At 51.8% G+C, this 16,727-nt stretch overlaps 1 protein-coding gene across 1 annotated transcript in view; it reads left to right on the top strand.

Moving 5' to 3' along the window:
* Window positions 1-16,500, top strand: part of TRPV5 (transient receptor potential cation channel subfamily V member 5) — a 28,373-nt gene extending 11,873 nt beyond the window's left edge. The window contains exons 6-15 of the mRNA XM_029057913.1: window positions 128-303; window positions 705-851; window positions 2,091-2,303; window positions 3,690-3,776; window positions 3,933-4,009; window positions 4,243-4,408; window positions 4,634-4,700; window positions 7,359-7,627; window positions 11,826-11,932; window positions 16,138-16,500. Coding sequence (XP_028913746.1) covers window positions 128-303; window positions 705-851; window positions 2,091-2,303; window positions 3,690-3,776; window positions 3,933-4,009; window positions 4,243-4,408; window positions 4,634-4,700; window positions 7,359-7,627; window positions 11,826-11,932; window positions 16,138-16,441 — 1,613 coding nt within the window. The 3' untranslated portion in view covers window positions 16,442-16,500. The remainder of the gene's footprint in view (window positions 1-127; window positions 304-704; window positions 852-2,090; window positions 2,304-3,689; window positions 3,777-3,932; window positions 4,010-4,242; window positions 4,409-4,633; window positions 4,701-7,358; window positions 7,628-11,825; window positions 11,933-16,137) is intronic.
* Window positions 16,501-16,727: the final 227 nt, after the last annotated feature.

Consider the following 16,727-nt stretch of genomic DNA (forward strand, 5'->3'; position numbering starts at 1 on the left):
GGAGGGGGAACCACCAGAGCCCAGGGAATGGGAACAGCTAGAGGTCTGTTGGGGTGGGGGATGGGCCGGGGAAGAGGGGCTGGGTGTGTGTGGGCAAAATGAGCTCAGTTTTTCCCTTGTCCCCCAGGAAACACCGTGCTCCATATCCTAGTTCTGCAGCCCAACAAGACTTTTGCCTGCCAGATGTACAACCTGCTGCTGTCCTACGAGAAACAGGGGGTTGGCCTGCAGCCCCTCGAACTCATCCCCAACCACCAGGGCCTCACCCCCTTCAAACTGGCGGGTGTCGAGGGCAACACCGTGGTGAGCCATCCACCCAACCCCGCCTCTCACATCCTCGCACATGGTGTAGTGGATTGAGCACAGGCCTGAGAGTCAGAAGGTCATAGGTTCTAATCCTGGCTCTGCTACTTATCTGCTGTATGACTTTGGGCAAGTCCCTTCACTTCTCTGAGCCTCAGTTACCTCACCTGGAAAATGGGGATTAAGAGTGTGAGCCTCATTTGAGACAGGGTCTTTGTCCAGCCCCATTTGCTTGTATCAAACTCAGCACTTAGTACAGTGCCTGGCACATAGTAAGCACTTAACAAATACTATTATTATTTTCAAAGGGGGCCCTTGGGGTCCCCACCCATCCTTGCTGACCACTTCCCAGCCTTGGGGATGGTTAGAGACCCCTTCCTTCCTGCTGACCCCCCCATCAGATGTTCCAGCACCTGATGCAGAAGAGGAAGCATGTCCAGTGGTCGTTCGGCCCACTGACCTCCACCCTCTACGACCTGACCGAGATCGACTCATGGGGGGAGGAGCTGCCTTTCCTGGAGCTGGTGGTTTCCACGAAGAAGCGAGAGGTTCGTTTTGTGGGGTTGGGGGGGACGACAGGGAAGGCACCCACCGCAACCAGAGAGCGGGAGAGAACAGGAGTGGAGTGGGATGGGAATGGCTTCCTCCCCTCCCAAGAGTGGGGTCCTGAACTCTCCCCCAACAGTGTCCAGGGTCATCTTGGGTCATCCTTCCTGGACTCTCCCCCCGAACCCGGTGTCCTGGGCCTCCTCTGGTCCCCCCGGACTCTACCACCAAAGTGCCCCGGACTGCCCCTGGGTGCCCTGGATTCTCCCCCTGTGGTGCCCTAGGCTTCCTCCCCTACCCTCCATCCCAGTCCCGGTGTCTTGAGCCACCCCTGGATCTGTACCCTTTAAGATCTTGATAGTCACCCCACCCTCAACCCCAGCACTTATATCTGACATTTATTTTAATGTCTGCATCTGTAATTTATTTATATTAATGCCTGTTTCCCCCTCTGGACTGTAAGCTCATGTGGGCAGCGAATATGTCTGTTAATTGTTGTATTGTAATACTTATGGTATTTGTTAAGCGCTTACAATGTGCCAAGCATTGAACTAAGTGCTGGGCTGGATATGGTCATGGGTTCTAATCCCCGCTCCACCACTTGTCAGCTGTGTGACTTTGGGCAAGTCATTTAACTTCTCTGTGCCTCAGTTCTCTCATCTGTAAAATGAGGATTAAGACTGTGACCCCCCACGTGGGACAACCTGATTACCTTGTATCTCCCCAGCACTTAGAACAGTGCTTTGCGCATAGTAAGTGCATAACAAATGCCAGCATTATTATACAAGCAATTCGGGTTGGACACAGTTCATGTCCCCCATGGGGCTCACAGTAATAATCCCTATTTTAGGTAATTGAGACATAGTGAATTGAGACATAGTGAAATTAAGTGAATTGCCCAAGGTCACACAGCAGACAAATGGCGGAGCTGGAATTAGAACCCTCTCCTAAGGGCTTACTACATTCATTCATTCATTCAATAGTATTTATTGAGCGCTTACTATGTGCAGAGCACTGTACTAAGCGCTTGGAATGTACAAATCGGCAACAGAGACAGTCCCTGCCCACTGAGGGGCTTACAGTCTAATCGAACTACAGTGTTCTGCACACAGTAAGTGCTCAATAAACACGATTGACAGATTAACTGACTGACCGCCGTCCCTTCTGGCTTTCTGACAAGTCCCAGCTGATCCCCACCAGTAAGTGACCCATGTGTCCCCTCGCCGTCCCTCCCTGGCCAGGCCCGCCAGATCCTGGACCAGACCCCGGTGAAGGAACTGGTGAGTCTCAAGTGGAAGAGGTTCGGCCGCCCTTACTTCTACCTGCTTGGTGCCATCTACGTCCTCTACATGATCTGCTTCACCATGTGCTGCATCTACCGCCCGCTGAAACCGAGGTCCGGCAACTGCACCGGGGACCGCGACACCACCGTCGCCGTGCAGAAGCTGCTGCAGGTGCTGCAACCCGGCAGGGGGTGGTGGGAGGGAGGCCAGGAGGAGGGAGGTCAGGGCGTGGGAGCTTGCTGGGTAGATGGCCGGGGGTGGAAGGAGGCCAGGGGGTGGACACAGAGCCCAGAGGGGCGGAGGAGCTGAAGAGGGAGCCATGTAGCCCTGGGGACAGATATACCCACACACACAATCAATCAATCAATCAATCATATTTATTGAGCGCTTACTGTGTGCAAAGCACTGTATTTACAGGGAGAGTGCAGTACAATTGAGTTGGTACATACGTTCCCTTCCCACAACAAGCTTGCAGCCTAGAGAGGGAGACAAACATTATTATAAATAAATAAATAGCAGATATGTATGTAAGTGCTGTAGGGCTCAGCGGGTGATGAATAGAGGGAGCAAACCCAAGTTCCAGGGCCTTGCAGTAGGGAGTGGGAGAAGAGGAAATGAGGGCTTAGTCAGGGAAGGCCTCTTGGAGGAGATGGGCCTTCAATAAAGCTTTGAAGGTGGGGAAAGTGAGCTTCGTCAGATATGAAGAGGGAAGGCGTTCCGGGACAGAGGCAGGACGTAGGCGAGAGGTCAGCTACAAGAAAAATGAGATGGAAGTACAGTGAGTAGGTTGGCACTAGAGAGCAAAGCGTAAGGGCTGGATTGGAGTAGGAGAGCAGTGAGGTAAGGTAGGAGGGGGCAAGGGGATTGAGGGCTTTAAAGTGGATGGGGAGGAGTTTCTCCTGATGCAGAGGTGGATGGACAGCCACTGGAGGTTCTTGAGGAGTGGGGAAATATGGGCGAGAGGGAGGTCAGTGAGGAGGCTGATGCAGTCATCAAGCTGGGATAGAATAAGTGTTGGACTAACAAGGTAGCAGTTTGAAGAAAAAGGGGTGGATTTTAGTGACATTGCAAAGCTTGAACTGACAGGATTTGGTGACAGATTGAATATCTGGATTGAATGAGAGAGCTGAACAGAGGATAACACCAAGTTGATAGGCTTGTGAGGCAAAGAGGAAGGTAGTGCTGCCTACAGCTATGGGAAAGCCATGGGGGAGGACAGAGTTTCGGTGGGACGATGAGAGGTTCGGTTTTGGACATGTTAAGGGTGAGGTGTCGTGGGGCATCCAAGTAGAAATGTCCTGAAGAAGAAATCGAGACTGCAGAGCAGGAGAGAGGTCTGGGCTGGAGAGGGAGATTTGGGAACCATCCAAATGTCTAGGCCAATATTTCTCCCACTGTCCAAAGCTGTCCTACATTAGGGTCAGGAGGAGCTATGGGAGGTGGTGGAGAGGAGGAAGGAGAGCACCCCCCCCCCGCCCCCAGCCCTGTCACTCTGGGTCCCCCAGCTGAGAGCCTGTCACCCCCTACTCTCTCCATGACTTGGATGTTCCTCGCCAGGAGTCGTACGAGACGCCCTCAGATGCCGTCCGGCTGGTGGGGGAGCTGCTGACCGTGGTCGGGGCCGTGGCCATTCTGCTACTGGAGGTGAGGGTGGAAGGAGGGTACCGGGGAAGAGAGGTGGAGTCATCTGGGAACCTGTTTCTTTGAACAGCACCCTCCCACTCCCTTAATCCCAGGCCGGACTCCGAATCCACGTGGCCTCGTTGGCCATGGTCAGTAACATCAGTCTGTCCCCAGCAGATCCCGGACATCTTTAGGGTGGGAGTGACCCGCTACTTTGGACAGACCATTCTTGGGGGGCCTTTCCACGCCATCATGTGAGTGTCTTCCCCTCCTTCCTTCTCCCCGCGTCTTCCCCATCCTTTCCTCCTTTATCCTCATCTTCCTGCCCATCTTCCCAGCCTCCCCTCCCCTCCTCTTCTTCCTGCATCCTCCTCCTCCTCCTCTTTTTCCTCTTCTCCCCATCCCCTGTGGCTGGAGAGGTTCTGAACTGTGTTTGCCATGTGTCCTTGGCTCCTTCTCCTCTTCCTCCCTCGGCCACCACTGCCAGCATCACATTCGCATGCATGATCCTGGGGACACTGGTCATGCGTCTGACCAACATGGACGGCGAGGTGGTGCCCTTGGCCTGTGCCCTGGTGCTGGGCTGGTGCAACGTCATGTACTTTGCCCGCGGCTCCCAGATGCTGGGCCCCTTCACCATCATGATCCAGAAGGTATGAGCCCCCTCCCCTCACCCCGCCAGCCAGTGTGGGGAAAGAGTCCCCAGGGGTGGAGTAAGGGAGACTAAAGGGGAAAAAGCGGGGAAAGGAGGTGGCTACAGGACCTTAGAAATGATAGTCCACACTCCCCTGTCCCACGGTCGGGGGAGGGATGAAGGCCCTGGGCTGTGGGCACTGACTCTCTCATCCTTCTTGTGCCCCCTTTCCCTGCCCCCTCAGATCATCTTTGGGGATCTGATGCGGTTCTGTTGGCTGATGGCTGTGGTGATCCTGGGCTTCGCCTCGGGTAAGAGGGCCCCCGAGGGGAGGAGAGCAGAGAGGCTGGGCCAGCCTGGCAGTGCCCAGGACAGTGCCAGCCTTCCCGACCCCACATGTTAACTCAGCTCAGTCCACGGTGTTCTGACAGATTACTCAGAGGGTGTTGTCCCCTCCCGGACTTTCATTCTCCCCAGACGAGGGGCAGGCCAGGCACTGGTCGCACCAGAAGGGTAGAGCCCAGGTTTTGCAGTTACCCCCCAGTCATGATTGGGGCAGAGTTTGGGGAGTGGGACGGGGTGAGAGGGGAGGGTCAGAGTCCATCGATTGTTCCCCTCAGCCCATCCTCCCTCCTGCACGTCATCTAAAATCGGATGAGCGTGTTGAAGGGCCTCACGTTACCCAATTTGGTACTCTAGACTTTTAGCTCGTTGTGGGCAGGGAATGTGTTTATTTATTGTTATATTGAACTCTCCCAAGCACTTAGTACAGTGCTCTGCACGTAGTAAGCGCTCCGTCAATATGATTGAATGATTGAATGAATGACTGAATCTGCACCGCTGATTTCTGCCCCTCAGGCTTATGCCAATTAAACCACCACTCAGTCAGTCAATCAATACAGAGTTCTTTATTGGGTCACTGCCACTGAGTGCTTGAGAAACACGGCCTGTCCAAAGACAGCTTACACTCCCTGCCCAAATCCAGCTCAGCTCCAGCCCTCCATCCAACAATCAACCAGTGGAATTTATGGAACATTTACTGCGTGTATTTACTGCACTTAGTGTTTGGGAAAGTATAGTACAGTAGAAGTGGTAGACATGATCCCTGCCCACAAGAAACTTACATTGTATAGACAGACATTAAAATTACAGATAGGGGAAATAGTAAAGTATAAATATGTGTACTTGAGTGCCGTATGGCCGGGCCAGTATCAAAGTGCTCCCTGTAGACTGTATGCTGTGGAACGTGATTTGTATTGTACTCTCCCAAATGCTTAGTACAGTGCTCTGCAAACATTAAGCATTCCATAAATTCCACTGATTGATTGATTAAAGGGTACATAGCCAAGTCCATAGATAATAGAGGGAAGTATGGATAGGGGAAATGAAGGCTGTCATAGAAAGCCTCTTAGACATAATAATAATAATTATTATTATGGTATTGGATTTGATTGAATATTTCTTAAGCGCTTACTATGTGCCAGATACTCTACTAAGCACTGGGGTGGAGACAAGCAAATTGGGTGGAGAATCTCTCATCTATCTCATGTGGGGCTCACAGTCTCAATCCCCATTTTGCAGATGAGGGAACTGAGGCCCAGAGAAGTGAAGTGACTTGCCTGAGGTCACACAGCAGATAAGTGTTGGAGCTGGGACTAGAACCCATGACTTCCTGCCTCCCAAGCCCGTGTTCTATCCACTAGGCCATGAGAAACGATTTTAGGAGGGTTTTGAAGGTTTTGAAGGAGAGAAGAGTGGTGGACTGTCAGGTATGAACGGAGAGGGAGTTCCAGGCCTGGGGGAGGAAGTGGCAAGGTTTTGGCAGCAAGATAGACGAGATTGAGATACTGCAAGGGTGTCGGGGGGGGGGGGGAGAAGGCCTTGGGTTATCCCAGTACCAGCCTCTTTGAAGATTTGAGGATTCTCTGATGGCCAATAGACTTTCCTGGGGCTACCCCAGTGAGCCCTGGCTTTTAGGAGACCATGGGTGCTCTGTCTACCACCCGACAACGATGATGACGGTATTTGCTAAGCGCTTACTATGTGTCAGGCACTATTCTAAGCACCGGGGTAGATTCAAGCTAATCAGGTTGGACACAGTCCCTGTCCCACATGGGGCTCACAATCTTAATCCCTATTTTACAGATGTGGTAACAGAGGCCCAGAGAAATTAAATGACTTGCCCAAGGTCACCCAGCAGACATGGCACAGTACACATGTGTGTGTGTGTGTTGTGTGTGTGTGTTTTGTGTGTGTGTGTGTTTCTTTCCACTTGTTCCGGGGCCCAAGGAGCCTCATAAACCAGAACTCATTCATTCAGTAGTATTTATTGAGTGCTTACTATGTGCAGAGCACTGTGCTAATCGCTTGGAATGTACAAGCACTTGAAGCAGCACCCTTGAAGCAGCGTGGCTCAGTGGAAAGAGCATGGGCTTAGGAGACAGAGGTCATGGGTTCTAATCCTGGATCCACCACCTGTCAACTGTGTGACTTTGTGCAGGTCACTTAACTTCTCGGTGCCTCAGTTCCCTCATCTGTAAAATGGGGATTAAGATTGTGAGCTTCACGTGGGACAACCTTATTACCCTGTATCTACCCCAGCACTTAGAACAGTGCTCTGCACTTAGTAAGCGCTTAACAAATACCAACATTATTATTATTATTACTGTTACAATTTGGCAACAGAGAACTAGAACTCTGACCACCGCAGGAGCGGATCCCGCAGTCGTTCAATCAAGGCATCCGATTGCATTTCTTGAGTGCCTGCCGGGTGGAAAGTACTGGACTAAGAGTTTGGGAGAGACGAATACAATAGGAAACGGATGTGTCCCCTGCCCACAGTGAGCTTAGCGTTCACAGGCTGCCCACCCGCTCCTCCTTGCCAAAGCCCCACCCCTACGGGACGTCTGAGGTCACACTGGATTTCCATAGCTGCCCTCTCCCCCTCCTTTCCCCCCCGGTCCGGGCAGCCTTCTACGTCATCTTCCAGACAGAGAATCCCAGTAAACTGGGCCATTTCTCCAACTACTCCATGGCGCTGTTCAGCACCTTCGAGCTCTTCCTGACCATCATCGATGGGCCGGCCAACTATGACGTGGACCTGCCGTTCATGTACTACCTGGTCTACTCCGCCTTCGCCGTCATCGCCGCCCTGCTCATGCTCAACCTGCTCATCGCCATGATGGGTGACACCCATTGGCGCGTGGCCCACGAGCGCGATGAGCTCTGGAGGGCGCAGGTAGGTCAGCCGCTGGGGGGGGCAGGGGTGGTCAATCAATAATAATAATAATAATGATGATGGCATTTGTTAAGTGCTTACTATGTACAAAGCATTCATTCATTCAATCGTATTTACTTAGTGCTTGCACTGGACTAAATGCTTGGAATGTACAATTGGGCAACAGATAGACAATCCCTGCCCAACAACGGGCTCACAGTCTAATCGGGGGAGATAGACGACAAAACAAAACAAGAAGTCAGGCATCAATACCATCAAAATAGATAAATAGAATCATAGAATAATGATGATGATATTGGTTAAGTGCTCACTATATGCCAAGCACTGTTCAAGTGCTGGGTTAGATATAAGGTGATCAGGTTGTCCCACATGGGGCTTACAGTCTTAATCCCCATTTTACAGATGAGGGAACTGAGGCACAGAGAAGTGAAGTGACTTGTCCCAAGTCACACAGCTGGCAAGTGTCAGAGCTGGGATTTGAACCCATGACCTCTGACTCCCAGGCCCGCGCTCTTCCCACTGCGCCACGGTGCTAATCCTGGCTCCGCTGCCTGTCCGCAGTGAGGCCTCGGCCAAGTCACTTGCCTTCTCTAGGGCTCAGTTCCCTCATCTGTAAAATGAAAATGAAGACTGTGAGCCCCACGTGGGTCAGGGACTGTGACAACCTAATTTGCTTGTATCCACTCCCAGAACTTCATCATTCATTCATTGAATTGTATTTAATGAGCGCTTACTGTGTGCAGAGCACTGTACTAAGCCCTTGGAAAGTACAATTCAATAACAAATAGAGACAATCCCTGCTTACAAAGGGCTCACAGTGTATAAGGGGGGAGACAGACATCAAAACAAGTAAACAGGCATCAATTGCATCAATATAAATAAATAGAAGTATAGATATATATATACATCATTAATAAAATAAATAGAATTATAAATATGTACATATATACCCACAAGTGCTGTGGGGGGTACAGCAGAGGGAGCGAGAGGGGGCAATGGGACGGGGAGGAGGAGCAGAGGAACAGTGGGGCTTAGTCTGGGAAGGCCTCTTGGAGGAGATGTTCCTTCAATAGGGCTTTGAATGGGGGGAAGAGTCATTGTCTGTGGGATTTCATTCAATTCATTCATTCAATAGTATTTATTGAGCGCTTACTATGTGCAGAGCACTGTACTAAGCGCTTGGAATGAACAAGTCGGCAACAGATAGAGACAGTCCCTGCCGTTTGACGGGCTTACAGTCTAATCGAGGATTTGAGGAGGAAGGGCGTTCCAGGCCAGAGGTAGGACGTGAACCAGGGGTCGACCGCGGAACAGGCGAGAACGAGGCCCAGGGAGAAGGTTAGCGGCATCAGAGGAAAGGAGTGTGCTGGCTGGGTTGGAGAAGGAGAGAAGGGAAGTGAGGTAGGAGGGGACGAGGTGATGGAGAGTTTTAAAGTCAGTGGTGAGGAGTTTCTGTTTGACAGAGCTTAGAACAGTGCTTAAGAAGTGCTTAACAAATACCATCATTATTATTATTATGGTGCAGGTGAGGGGTTGTGGTCGGAACGCCAGTGGGAGTTGGAGGCGGGGGTCAGGGCCCGGGAGGGTGAGCCGACTCCCCTCCCCTCTCCCCTCACCCCAGTGCTGCTGCTTCTCCCCTTCCCCCCCTTCCCCACCCCGGGGTCCCTGCCCTTCCACCCCCCGAGGCTCTGTCTCTGTGTCCCTCCCCTCTGTCTTGCCCTAATAAGGGCTCCGACCCACCCTTCAGATCAGTCCATCAATCAATCGTATTTCTTGAGCGCTTACTATGTGCAGAGAACTGTACCAAACACTTGGGAGAGTACCCTACAACCCATCCTCTCCCACCTTAATTACTGTATCAGCCCCCTTTGCTGACCTCCCAAACTCCTGTCTCTCCCCAGTCCAATCCCTACTTCACACTGCTGCCCGGATCATTTTTCTACAGAAACATTCAGGACATGTCTCCCCCCTCCTCAAAAAAATCCAACGGTTGCCCATCCACCTCTGCATCAAACAAAGATTCCTCACCACTGGCTTTAAAGCCATCCATCCCCTTGCCCCCTCCTACCTCACCTCGCTTCTCTCCTACTACAACCCAACCCACACACTTCCCTCTTGTAATTAGCATTAACCTTCTCACTGTTCCTCCATCTTGTCTAACTCACCGCCGACAAGTCCTTTCTCTGGTCCAGAATGTCCTCCCTCCTCAAATCCCACAGATAATAACTCTCCCCTCCTTCAAAACCCTATAGAAGGCCTATCTCCTCCAAGAGGCCTTCCCTGACTAAGCCCTCCTTTCCTCTTCTTCCACTCCCTTTTGTGATGGTCTGACTTGTTCCCTTTGTTTATTCCCCCGATCCAGCCCCACAGCTGGATATTTATGAACATATCTGTAATTGATTTATTAATATTAATGTCTGTCTCCCCCCTCTAGACCGTAAGCTGGCTGTGGGCAGGGAAAGTGTCCATTTATTGTTGTATGGTACTTTCCCAAACGCTTAGTACAGTGTTCTGCACATAGAAAGCTCTCAATAAATACAACTGAATGAATGAACAGAATTAGCAGAGATGTTCCCCGCCCATAATGAGTTTACAGTCTAGAGGGCGAGATAGATATTAATGTAAATAAATGAGTAATTTATAATATGTAAGTTAAAGATATGTACACAAGTGCTGTGAGGTTGGGGGTAGGAAGAATATCAAGTGTCCAAAGGTCACAGATTGAGGTGCATAGATTACGCACGTCTCACAAGGCCATAACCTTGGTGTTATCCTTTCTCTCATTCAACCCACATATCTACTCCATCACCAAATCCTGTCAGTCCCACTTTCACAACATCGCTCAAATCCACCCCTTCCTCACCATCCAAACTGTTACCACATTAATATAAGAACTCATCATTTCCCACCTAGATTACTGCAATCAGCCTCCTTGCTGACCTCCCAACCTCCTGTCTCTCCCCACTCCAGTCCATACTTCACTCCGCTTCCCAGAAAATCTTTCTACAGAGACTTTCAGGACATGTCACTCTGCTCCTCAAAAATCTCCAGTGGTTGCCTATCCACCTCCGTATCAAACAAAAACTCTTCTCCATTGACTTTAAAGCTCTCCATCACCTTATCACCTCCTACCTCACCTCCCTTCTCTCCTCTACAACCCAGTCCGCACACTCAGCTCCACTAGTGCCGCTAACCTTCTCACTGGGCCTGCATCTCGCCTGTCTCACCGCTGACCCCTGGCCCACGTCCTACCTCTGGCCTTGAACGCTCTCCTTCTTCAAATCCGACAGACAGTGACTCTCCCCGTCCCCTTCAAAGCCTTACTGAAGGCCCATCTCTTCCAGGAGTCCTTCCCAGCCTTAGCCTCTTTTCCCTCATCTCCCCCTCCTTTCTGCGCAGCCCTGACTTGCTCCCTTTGTTCTTCCTCCCACCTTCCCATCCCCACAGCACTTCTGTACATATCTGTCTTTTTATTTATTTGTATTGGTGTCTGTCCTCCCCTCCACCCCGCCAAACTGTGAGTTCGTTGTGGCAGGTATTGTCACTGTTTATTGTTGTACTTTGCCAAGTGCTTACTGAAGTGTTCTGCACATAATAAGCGCTCAATAAAACGATTGAATGAATGAATGAGAGCAGGGGAATAGAGGGCTTAATCAGGGAAGGCCTCTTGGAGGAGATGTAACTTAGTAATGCTTTGAAGGTGGGGAGAGTGGTGGCCTGACGTCTATGGAGGGGGCGGGAGTTCCAGGCAGGGGGAGGATTCATTCATTCAATAGTATTTATTGAGCGCTTACTATGTGCAGAGCACTTTACTAAGCACTTAGAATGTACAATTCTGCCACAGATAGAGACAATCCCTGCCCAATAACGGGCTCACAGTCTAAACGGGGGAGAATGTGGGAAAGGGGTCGGCGGTGAGATAGACGACAAGATGGGAGCTCAGTAAATAAGCTGATGCTAATTGAGCGGGATGTGTGGGTGGGGCTGGAGTAGGAGATCAGTGAGTTGAGGTAAGAGGGGGCGACCTGATGGACGGCTTTAAAGCCACTGGTGAGGAGTTTCTGTTTGGTGTGGAGGTGGATGGGCAACCCCCGGAGGTTCTTGGGGAGCGGGGAGACCTGGGCTGAACGTTTCTGTTGCTAAAAGCCCCCATGCTTTGGGCCTGTGCCTCGCCCTGGTCTGCGGCCTTGTCCCGCAGGTGGTGGCCACCACGGTGATGCTGGAGCGGAAGATGCCACGCTGCCTCTGGCCCCGCTCGGGCATCTGCGGCCGCCACTATGGCCTGGGGGACCGCTGGTTCCTGCGGTGAGTGTGCGGGGGACGGGGCGGAGCACCACTGGGTCCTGTGGGGAGGGGGCGGGATGGGGTGGAGGGCTGAGGACCACTGGGGCCTGCGGGGAGGGGAAGGGGAGTCTGCACCTCCTGCCCCCTCCCCGGGAAGACGACTTCCCTGCTCCCACCCCCTCCACTCTCCCATCCCCTCCACTCTCCCATCCCCTCCATCCCCCTCCACACCCCCCACCCACCCCAACCCCTTCATTCCCCTTTACCCCCCACCCCCCTCCACCCTCCCTTACCCCCCTCCATTTCCCTTCACTCTCCTCCGCACTCCCACTCCCTTCCACCTCTATACCCCCCTCCACCTCTCAACCCCCCTCCACCCCTCTACCCCCTCCACCCCTTCCCCACTCGCTTTACCCCCCCGTCCCCGACCCCTTCCCCCAATTTCTGCCCTCCCTGAGACCATCCCCAGGCCCACTAGGGGGAGATCGTGTTCCTCAGTGTCTTCAAATTCAATTCCACCATATTTATTGAGCGTTTACTGTGTGAAGAGCACTGTACCTAAGCGTTTGGCAAGCACAATTCAGCAACAAATAGAGACAATCCCTGCCCAACAATGGGCTTACAGTCTAGAAGGGGGAAGACAGACATTAAAACAAGTAAACAGGCATCAATAGCATCAGTATAAATATATAGAATTAGAGATATATACGCATCACTAATAAAATAAATAGAAGAATATGTACATATATACACAGGTGCTTTGCAGTGGGGAAAGCAGAGGGAGGGAGTTGGGATGATGGGGAGGAGGAGCGGAGGACAAAGGAGCTCAGTCTGGGAAGGCCTCCTGGAGGAGGTGAGCTCTCAGTAGGGCTTTGAAGGGGGGAAGTGTGCTAGTTTGGCTGATGTGAGGAGGGAGGGCATTCCAGGCCAGAGGTAGGATATGGGCCAGGGGTCGGTGTCGAGACAAGTGAGCTGGAGGCCCAGGGAGAAGGTTAGTGTCAGCGTGAGACAAGTGAGCTGGAGGCCCAGGGAGAAGGTTAGTGTCAGCAGAGGAGCGGAGTGTGCGGGCTGGGATGGAGAAAGAGAGAAGGGAGGGGAGGTAGGAGGGGGCAAGGGGATGGACAGCTTTGAAGCCAAGAGTGAGAATTTTTTGCTTGATATGGAGATCTTGTCTGGTGTGTGTAGAGGAATGATGAATGAAGGGGTGACCCCTATAGAGGCTGGGGCTCTCTGTCTTTCTCTTTCTCTCTCCTCCCTCCCTGTGTCAGCCAGTCAATCGTATTTACTGAGCACTTACTGTGTGCAGAGCACTGTACTAAGTGCTTAGGAAAGTAGAATATAACAATAACAGACACATTTCCTGTCCACAATGAGCTTACAGTGTCAAGGTGGAGACAGACAACAATATAACTAAATAAGGTATAGATACAGGCATACGTGCTGTGGGGCTGAGAGCCGGGCAGGATGAATAAAGGGAGCAAGTCTGTGTGACCAGAAGGGAGTGGGAGAAGAAAGAGGGCTTAGTCTGAGAAGGCCTCTTGGAGGAGATGTGCCTTCAATAATAATGAAGCAGTGTGGCTTAGTGGCAAGATCACGGGCTTAGCAACCAGAGGATGATGGTTCTAATCTGGCACCGCCACTTGTATGCTGTGTCCTTGAGCAAGCTACTTAATTTATCTGTGCCTCAGTTACCTCACCTGTAAATGGGAATTAAGAGTATGCACCCCAAGTGGAGCAACCTGATTATATCTCCTTGTATCTTGTAGCTTGAATCTCCTCCAGTGCTTAGAACAGTGCTTGGCCCATAGTAAGCACTTAACAAATACCATCAATATTATCATTATTAGTAAGGCTTTGAAGGTGGGGAGAGCAACTGGCTGTTGGATATGAGGAAGGAGGGCGGTCCAGGCCATAGGCAGGAAGTGGGCGAGATAGACGAGATCGAGGAATCGTGAGAATGTTAGCATTAGAGGAGCGAAGTGCACGGGCTGAAATGAAATAGGAGAGTAGCCAGGTGAAGTAGGGAGGAGGTGATAAGGGGGTTGCTTTAAAGCCAATGCCGAGGAGTTTCTGTTTGATGTGGAGGTGGATGGGCAACCACTGGACTTTCTTGAGGAGTAAGGAAACATGGCCTGAACGACTTCATAGAAAAATGATCCGGACAGCAGAGCGAAGTATGGACTGGAGTGGGGAGAGACAAGAGACTGGGAGGTCAGCAAGGAGGTGGATATAGTAAGCATGGCAGGGAAGGATAGGGATTGGATCACCGTAGTAGCAGTTTGGATGGAGAGGAAAGTGTGGATTTTAGCTGTGTTGTGAAGGTTGAACTGACTGGATTTTGTGATAGATTGAATGAGAGGAGTCAAAGATAATGCCAAAGTTACAAACTTGTGAGGCAGGAAGGATGGTGGGGTCGTGTACAGTGATGGGAAAGGCAGTAGGAGGACAGGGTTTGGGTGAGAAGATAAGAGGTTCCGTTTTAAACATGTTAAATTTGAGGTGAGGGGAGGGCATCCAAGTAGAGATGTCTTGAAGGCAGGAGGAAATGCAGAGGGGGAAAGAGATCAGGGCTGGAGAGAGAGAGAGAGAGAGAGAGAGAGAGAGAGAGAGAGAGTGTGTGTGTGTGTGTGTGTGTGTGTGTGTGTGTAGGGGGGCATTATGTGGGTCTTCCCACATATGCATCTTGACTATATTTTGTGGGAGTGTGTATTTGTGATGTTTGTGAGGCTCTGGCTTTGGGCAGGAGGAGGAGCAGGTGGACAGGGAGGGCCTGGGAGAGGAGAAGGTGATAATGGTGTGTTGCAGGAAAGTGGGGAAGGGGTTTTGGTGAGCTAGAAAACTGGATGGGGACAGAGTCAAGGGGGCCTTAGGGTGAGGGACCAGGGATCAGGGATGGAGGGGTGCTCAAGTAAAGGGAGGATGGTGCGCCCTCGCTGAGCCTGCCCGCTTCTTCCCCTCCTCCCTGTCCGGCACAACCTCCCCACCCTCACCTTCTTCTTCTTCTTCACTCGGTGTCTGTCTGACTTCCATCCTGACCTCTACACCACCCACCCTAGGGATACACCCCTAACCCCCCTCAGCCCCCCGATACTACCCTCCCCTGCATGCTCTCCCCCTTCCTCACACACCCACCTCCCCCCACCTGCCTGAGAAAAATGGGGAGAAAGCTGAGGCAGGGGATTTTAAAGGAACAGTCCCAGAGTATATAGACAGAAGCAGTGTAGCCTAGTGGATAGAGCACAGCTGGGAGTCAGAAGGTCATGGATTCTAATCTCTGCTCAGCCACTCGTCTGCTTGGCCAAGTCACTTCACTTCTCTGGGCCTCAGTGACCTCATCTGTAAAATGGGGATTGAGACTGTGAGCCCCATGTGGGACAGGGACTGGGTCCAACCCAATTTGCTTGCATCCACCCCAGCGTTTAATACAGTGCCTGGCACATAGTTAGCACTTAACAAATACCATTATTATTATTATTTTTATTATTACTTAATTTTTCTGTGCCTCAATTACATTATTTCTCCACCGATTAGACTGTGAGCCCGTCATTGGGCAGGGAAGGTCTCTATCTGTTGCTGAATTGTCCATTTCCAAGTGCTTACTCCAGTGCGCTGCAGTGCTCGGTAAATATGATTAATAATCATAATGTTGGTATTTGTTAAGTGCTTACTATGTGCAGAGCACTGTGCTAAGCGCTGGGAGAGAGACAGGGGCATCAGGTTGGCCCACGTGAGGCTCACAGTTTTACCCCATTTTACAGATCAGCGTGGCTCAGTGGAAAGAGCATGGGCTTTGGAGTCAGAGGTCATGAGTTCGAATCCCGGCTCTGCCACTTGTCAGCTGTGTGACTGTGGGCAAGTCACTTAACTTCTCTGGGCCTCAGTTCCCTCATCTGTAAAATGGGGATTAAGACTGTGAGCCCCACGTGGGACAGCCTGATTCCCCTGTGTCTACCCCAGCGCTTAGAACAGTGCTCTGCACATAGTAAGCGCTTAACAAATACCAACATTATTATTATTATTATTAAAATCGGGATTAAGACTGTGAGGCCCAAATGAGACAGGGAATGTGTTCAACCTGACTAGCTTGTCTCTAAGAAGCAACATGGCTTAGTGGCAAGAGCACGGGCTTGGGAGTCAGAGGACTTGGATTCTAGTCCTGGCTCTGGCACTTATCTGCTGTGTGACCACCCGCACCTGGACCTTCCCGTCCCGTCCCCTCTATGCAGGGTGGAAGACCGGCACGACCAGAACCCACTACGCATGCGCCGCTACGCCGAGGCCTTCAAGTGTCCGGACCGCGAGGACCCGCAGCCGCAGCCGCAGCCCTTGTCGGACCTGCCCCACTCCTCCTCCTCCTCATCATTGTCCCCAGCCCAGCTATCCCTGTCCCTGTCCCCATCCCTGTCCCGCACGACGTCCCGCAGCAGCAGCGGCTGGGCCCTTCTCCGCCGCAGCATGATGGGCCGTGTGAACCAGGGCCTGGACCTGGGTGAGGGGGAGGGGGACGGGGAAAGAGTCTACCATGTGTGATGACCTCTGACCCCCGACTCCAGACCTCCCCCTCCACCCCGGCACCTGGGTTGGGCCCAGTGGCTGAGGAATTGAATGAATGAATGAATGAATGAATGAATGAGGAGTCCGAGGACCTGGGTTCCAATCCCTCCTCCGGCCTGCTGTGGGACCTTGGGCCGGTCACTTCGCTTCTCTGGGCCTCGGGTCCCTCATCCAGAGAATGGGAGCCCCGTGTGGGACAACCTCGGAGGTCTCCGGTGCTTAGAACAGTGCTTGGCACATAGTAAGCGCTGAACCAATCCTA

This window comes from Ornithorhynchus anatinus, chromosome 2, assembly GCF_004115215.2.
Source record: "Ornithorhynchus anatinus isolate Pmale09 chromosome 2, mOrnAna1.pri.v4, whole genome shotgun sequence".
NCBI lineage: Eukaryota > Metazoa > Chordata > Mammalia > Monotremata > Ornithorhynchidae > Ornithorhynchus > Ornithorhynchus anatinus.